The sequence below is a fragment of the Podarcis liolepis genome (genome assembly GCF_965112155.1).
Source record: "Podarcis liolepis genome assembly, chromosome: 7".
Taxonomy (NCBI): Eukaryota; Metazoa; Chordata; class Lepidosauria; order Squamata; family Lacertidae; genus Podarcis; species Podarcis liolepis.
This window is the reverse complement of record NC_139561.1, coordinates 3,777,825-3,783,948: the sequence shown is the minus strand read 5'-3', so window position 1 is coordinate 3,783,948 and position 6,124 is coordinate 3,777,825. Positions and strand designations below refer to the sequence as shown.

The 6,124-nt window shown below is 46.6% G+C and overlaps 1 protein-coding gene across 1 annotated transcript in view; it reads right to left on the bottom strand.

Moving 5' to 3' along the window:
• Positions 1 to 241: 241 nt before the first annotated feature.
• The window catches only part of PROM2 (prominin 2), a 47,344-nt gene continuing 41,461 nt past the window's right edge, over positions 242 to 6,124 (bottom strand). Inside the window, exons 22-24 of the mRNA XM_083514195.1 lie at positions 5,619 to 5,725; positions 3,174 to 3,263; positions 242 to 1,660 (exon numbers count right to left, since the gene is read on the bottom strand). Of these exons, the coding sequence (XP_083370321.1) occupies positions 3,200 to 3,263; positions 5,619 to 5,725 (171 nt within the window). The 3' untranslated portion in view covers positions 242 to 1,660; positions 3,174 to 3,199. The remainder of the gene's footprint in view (positions 1,661 to 3,173; positions 3,264 to 5,618; positions 5,726 to 6,124) is intronic.

Here is a 6,124-nt window from a genome sequence, read left to right as displayed (position 1 = left end):
AGGACACTCTCCACATCTTCACGGGGAAAGGCCACAGCTCCCTGAAACCCCCAAGTTCAGTCCCAGTTGTAGGGCAGGGAAAGTCCTCTGTCCCAAACCCTGGGGAGCTGCTGCCAGTCAGTGTAGAGAATTCTAAGCTGGGTGAGCCACTGGTCTAACTCAGTATGAGACAACTTCTTACATTCCTGGGTTTCCCAAATCATCCCCTGCTCTTCCCCAAAGACACACATGCAACAAAAAGTTTTGATAGCCACATCTTTCAAAAGTGCCTTATTTATTAATAGGCCAACGTTCCCAAACCGACTGGGGCAAATTGCAGCCATTATAATACACAAGACCGGTGGATTGCTGTCCCCAAAGGGCTCAGGCGGCAGGAGCTTCGTGCATACGTGGGAGCGGGCCATCTTCTTCCTGCGTGGCACATGCAGAGGCATGCACATCCAGAGGACAGAATAACATGTCTATTTTTAGCAACACTCCTACATGCATAGCACCAGGGGAAAGCAGTGCCTGAATTGCTTCTTGCTGGTGTGGCATGCAGAGAGAATTTTGCTAAAAATAAGCACTGCATTACCCCTTTGTGCATACATGGGAGGCAGCATCACGGAGGGAGAGCACAGGGGAGGAACACAGCTCAGTGGCTGCTGGTTGAGCACCTGCCTTGCCTGTAGAAGGTCTCAGGTTCAGACCCTGGAAGCTGCTGTGTAGTCTAAGCTAGGCTAGGGAATAAACTGTTTTGTTTCTCTCTCTCTCTCTCTCTCTCTCTCTGTCTCTTAATGCTGCCTGTCTGTTTTCTGCTCCATCCCACATTTCACCATTTCTTATATAAATAAAGATTCTTAAGTTGAAATCTGAGACTTTGATCAGGGGAGGAGGTGGATACTTCTGACAATGTGGAATTACTTTGGCAACCTCAACTCCCGCAGACACACCAGGCCAGCACAACCACAGTTCTTGCCGCTTGCGAGGTGGAGGATTCCCCCTACCCTAGAATTGGAGAAGGAAACTGATTCAGGATGTTTTCAAAGCTGAATCTAATATGCAAACTGAAACACAGCTGTGCCTCAAAAGTCTCACGAATTTGAAATTTTGTGATGCAGTTCTCCAAGAAAGAGTGCTAACAAAAAAGAATATATTAAGGGAAATAGAACGCTGCATATAACATTATGTTTATCAGGGGAAGATCAACTAACATGCTGATGAATTATCATGATGTGGGTTTTAAAAAATGCAGAAATGTGCTGCAGAAATGTGGAGAAGTGAATTTAAGATTTGAAAAATGAGAAACTGTGAGAACTGAAATCTACAGAACCCTCCATCCCTACTCCGTCTCATCTATGCTATTATTAAAAAGTAACCTGCCCAGTGGTGAAACAGGCCACTTGTAAACAGTGGTGTACCAGGTTGCAAGAGAAAGAGAAAGGCTTAAGAGGACATCAACCACCTGGCCATCATCTACAGATTTACTCGCTCTCTTTGAGTGAGGAGGACCAGCAAGGGATACTTGGGAGGAAAGCCAATTTGTGATGAGATGAGTAACAGCGAAGGGATAAGAAGTTTTCAGTCCAAGAGAAGTCGCTTCATGAAGAGCTCAGTATCAACCCCACGCAGCGCAGAGAGCCACCCTTGGAAGGATCCAGCCATTTCCCCATGGTGATTCCTGCAAGTGAAAAACATGAGAATGGTTTGGGTGAGGGGCTCTATAGGCAGGCAGGCCTAATTGATTTTAGCAGAGTTCTGAAAGGCATCGGGAATCTCAGTCGGAAACTCCAGCTGGATTATTGGAGCCGCCTTGACATGACTGCTGCCATTTAGCAGGTTAAGGTGGAGAGAAGCTGGTCCTAAAGGTTCTGTGTGCTTATCTGTTCCCTAGACAGCAAATGGCCCTCACCCTCACTTTCATCTGTTGTACTATTAACAGAAGAGAGAAAAACTAGTTTGTTATAGGGTTGGAGGGATTGTTACAGGCTTAGATGATATCAGTGGGTCCCTTACTGGCCTGTGAGGTTTAGAATCCAGTAGAAAAACCTACTTACTGGTCAAACCAATTCCTATGTAAAGTTAATGGCCTTAGCCACTCAGCTAAGTACTGTCACATCAGCAGTTTAGTGTAAGCCTTGTTGCCATAGAAGAAGAAGAAGAGAAGAAGAGTTTGGATTTGATATCCCGCCTTTCACTCCCTTTAAGGAGTCTCAAAGCGGCTAACATTCTCCTTTCCCTTCCTCCCCCACAACAAACACTCTGCGAGGTGAGTGGGCTGAGAGACTTCAGAGAAGTGTGACTGGCCCAAGGTCACCCAGCAGCTGCATGTGGAGGAGCGGAGATGCGAACCCGGTTCCCCAGATTACGAGACTACCGCTCTTAACCACTACACCACACTGGCACACATTTATAGAGATAAATAGGTGGGCTTTTCCCACCTCACCTGGCCGGAACAATAGGGCAAGTGGGGCTGTGTCTGTGTGTTTTGGCTGAACTGAAAGGAGACACAGAGTGACTTGACTTGAGAGGGCTGAATGTGCAGGGGGGGTGTGCAGGGTGCGGCTCCAATATCAGTTGCCTTTCTCTAAAACCAGGGCTTGTCTTTGTGGAAGAAGGGAAATCCCTAGCTAGATTTTTGGGGAGGTCACAAAAAAGGCAGGAGAGGGACTCCTGCCAACAAGTCCATAATGGGGAAGCAAGATCTGTTGGGGTGTTACTGCTGTGCGCCCCTCCATCCTATGTTCATGTTGTGTATGTGTTTAAATAAAACAACATATTCTAAATACATCACAATCTCCACTGACCATCATTCCAAGGAAACTAAACCTCAGGAACACCTGGTAGAGTCTCTTGCCATTCAGAGATTCAGTGAGCACAGTATTTTAGTTTTATCTACAGGAATCTGAGGCACTTCCAAATGCCTAGAAAGGAGCAAGGAAAGTATTCAAGCAGTAATTATTACCTTGGTGCCATTTTTGTAATTTTAAGAGCTTAACCTGGGAAAGCTGAACGTTGTCAAAGAGCACTTGGTGGCTCTGAGATTCTCACACTAGCAAAGGTGGCCAGAAGTTTTGTACTCTGAGCTATTGTGGCAACTTTGCACTTGATGATCCTGTGGCAGAAAGAGGGAAGGACGTGCGCATGAGCAGCCCAGGGGTCCCAGATCCCCAGAGAACGCACATCTCTCTCACCTGGATATCCAAACACATGGAGTTGCTTACAGTCGCAGAGATGTGACTCGTGGGATATGGAAGGGGTAAGTTTCCTCTGATCCAGTAGAGCTAGACACAACATGGGGGAAAAACACAAATGAGAGGTTTGGGGAGAAGTGACGCCCCTTTCTCTGTCACCCGGGAGCGACTGTTACTTTTTCTTACAAGGTCTGTTGTGAAACCAGGGCGACGCTATGCACAAATAAATGCCAACCCCTTAAGGAAATGAGAGAAAAGATAAAGCAAAAGGATATTAAGCCAGGTAGAGAACCATAACACTATTGGAGAGGTGCAATTCTGCATTGTGTGATGAAGCTAAAAGAAGGGAAATTACATTAGTTGGAAGAATATACTTGACATTCTTATTGTGCCCTAATCTTCCTTCTTCCTTTCTTCATAGCATCCATGTTGTGCTGTATATATATTTTAATATTTGGTTTATTTAATTTTGTGGATTGGTGCCCAGAAAAAGGCTTTAAAAATCTATTAATACATTTCAATCAAAACTAGGTAAAAATAACAATTGTAAGGCAAGCCTACAATATGCACTCATCCTACCAGCTATCTATGAGTATGGGACTGACTTAACACAAGAATTGTCCCCATCACGGCCAGCCTCCAGCTTCTAACATGGGTCAGCTGGCAAAATATAATTATTTTGAATTCCAGAATCTACTCTGCAAACTTCCCCTGCCAAATCAAGTGATATAAAGGAAGTCAAGTTCCACTTCCTCAACCCTTTTAACATTTATTAACAGATGGTTGGCTATAAGAGTTATAACCCTGTGTCAGGGCTGGTGTAAGACGCAGGTCAGCAAGAACAGAAGCAAATCTCAGACGCCAGCGAAGTTAATGCTTTAGTCAAGGAAATAAAATAAAACCCTGCCTAGGGGTATCAGCAACCTTTCCCAGTCGGTCTTGCCCTATGAGCAGTTGCTGGGACTGAAGGTCCCTGCCTTCCAAAACCCTTAAGGCTCTTCCTCTCCTGGATATTTCCCAAGCTGTCTCAAGCTGCGCCTGTGCACCTCTGGCCTCTGTTCTGCTCTCCTCATTATTCCCTGCATTCCTAGAGACCAGAGGGGAGGGGCACCTGAGCCTGGCTTGGGGTCAACTCCAAAGCATTTGGAAGTCTCAAGTGCAAACTGGGCACAACCCTTTTGACCCTCCAAATCCCATTCCTGAGTGTTCAGTTGATTCCCATGCAAGCTAATGGAGCTCCTTGCTCCTGAGGTGGAAGAAGAAGAAGAAGAGGAGGAGGAGTTTGGATTTGATATCCCACTTTATCACTACCCGAAGGAGTCTCAAAGCGGCTAACGTTCTCCTTTCCCTTCCTCCCCCACAACAAACACTCTGTGAGGTGAGTGGGCTGAGAGACTTCAGAGAAGTGTGACTGGCCTAAGGTCACCCAGCAGCTGCATGTGGAGGAGCGGAGACACGAACCCGGTTCCCCAGATTACAAGACTACTGCTCTTAACCACTACACCACACTGGCTCTCCTGGAACAACCCCATATTACAGAGGAAAAATCAGGAGGCCGGGGGAAGAGGTCAGACTCCCACTGCGGATCAGTGAGGGGTCCCCACTACAGGACAATACAAATTTGTGAAGCTATTTCACCTCATTAGCTTGTTTTGGGGAAGGTAGGATGTTTATTAAGGCCATCTAAGAATTACTCCCAAATTGCAAACCACACACAAATTGCGAGCCTCAATACAATAGATTATGAAGGGCAACGACAGGTTATATAACATGATGAAAAAAGTGACATTTCAAATTTGCCACCTGCTCATTTCCTCAAGAAAAAAATACTCACAAGGGTCTCCAAAGACTGGCCTGGAAACAGCCTCATGAGAAGATAATTTATACTGCATTGACTTGCATGACAGTCTCCACCTAAGTGGAGTTACAGAGGCAACACTACCTTTAAAAGGGACAGTAGAACACCTGTCATGTAAAAGGTTTGAGGGCTAATAAAATAGGTATTGATTAAAAAGGTTAAATAAGGCCATGGGATATGTGGCAACAGGCTGACATATGTGGCTCTTGTAAATCAATGACTTTTATTCTCTGTTTAACAGAGTGAGAGGAAACACTGTGGGTGTCCATAAGGCCTCTGGACCTGATGGGTCATTCACAGGGTGCTGGATTGTGGTCCCTGCTCCCAATTTCACCCCTGCAGGCCCCCGTGCCCCTGCGCCCATCATAGCATCCAACTGAGCTACAGCCGTGCCGAATAATATGGTTTTATGGCTGCTATTACTGGGCTTTTATCTTTTCTTCTCCATGCTGTTTCATTGTTGGCGGTCACCCAGGGGGTTGTACAGCAAAGGCTGGTGTGCAAATTATCTAATAAGCAGATGAATTAAACTGAATGTAAAGGCCGCCCCCAAGGCCCCCCCCCCTGCGTCTGTGCCCAACACTTACACTAATCGGTGCCGGATGGGACGAAAGTGCTTGGTGGTCTTGATGGCGAAGAAGATGCTGGGGAGGAGGAAGAAGGCGCAGCAGCCCAGGCTGAACCAGAAGGCATTCTGGGGGAGGAAGCACAGAGAGACAAACCCTGGTGATGGGCTCCATCCTCCGGGAAGACACGGACGCCATGGCTGGCAGATCGTCAAATGAAAAGTTTACTTTCATACAGTATTTTGTTCTGTCATAAAATTCATATACCCTTTGGCTGTCAAGAGAAACCCCAAAGTGGCTTAAAAAGGTAAAGGTACCCCTGCCCATACGGGCCAGTCGTGTCCGACTCTAGGGTTGCGTGCTCATCTCGCTCAAGAGGCCGGGAGCCGGCGCTGTCCGGAGACACTTCTGGGTCACGTGGCCAGCGTGACAAAGCTGCTCTGGTGAGCCAGCACCAGCGCCACACACGGAAACGCCGTTTACCTTCCCACTATAAAGTGGTACCTATTTATCTACTTTCACTTAGG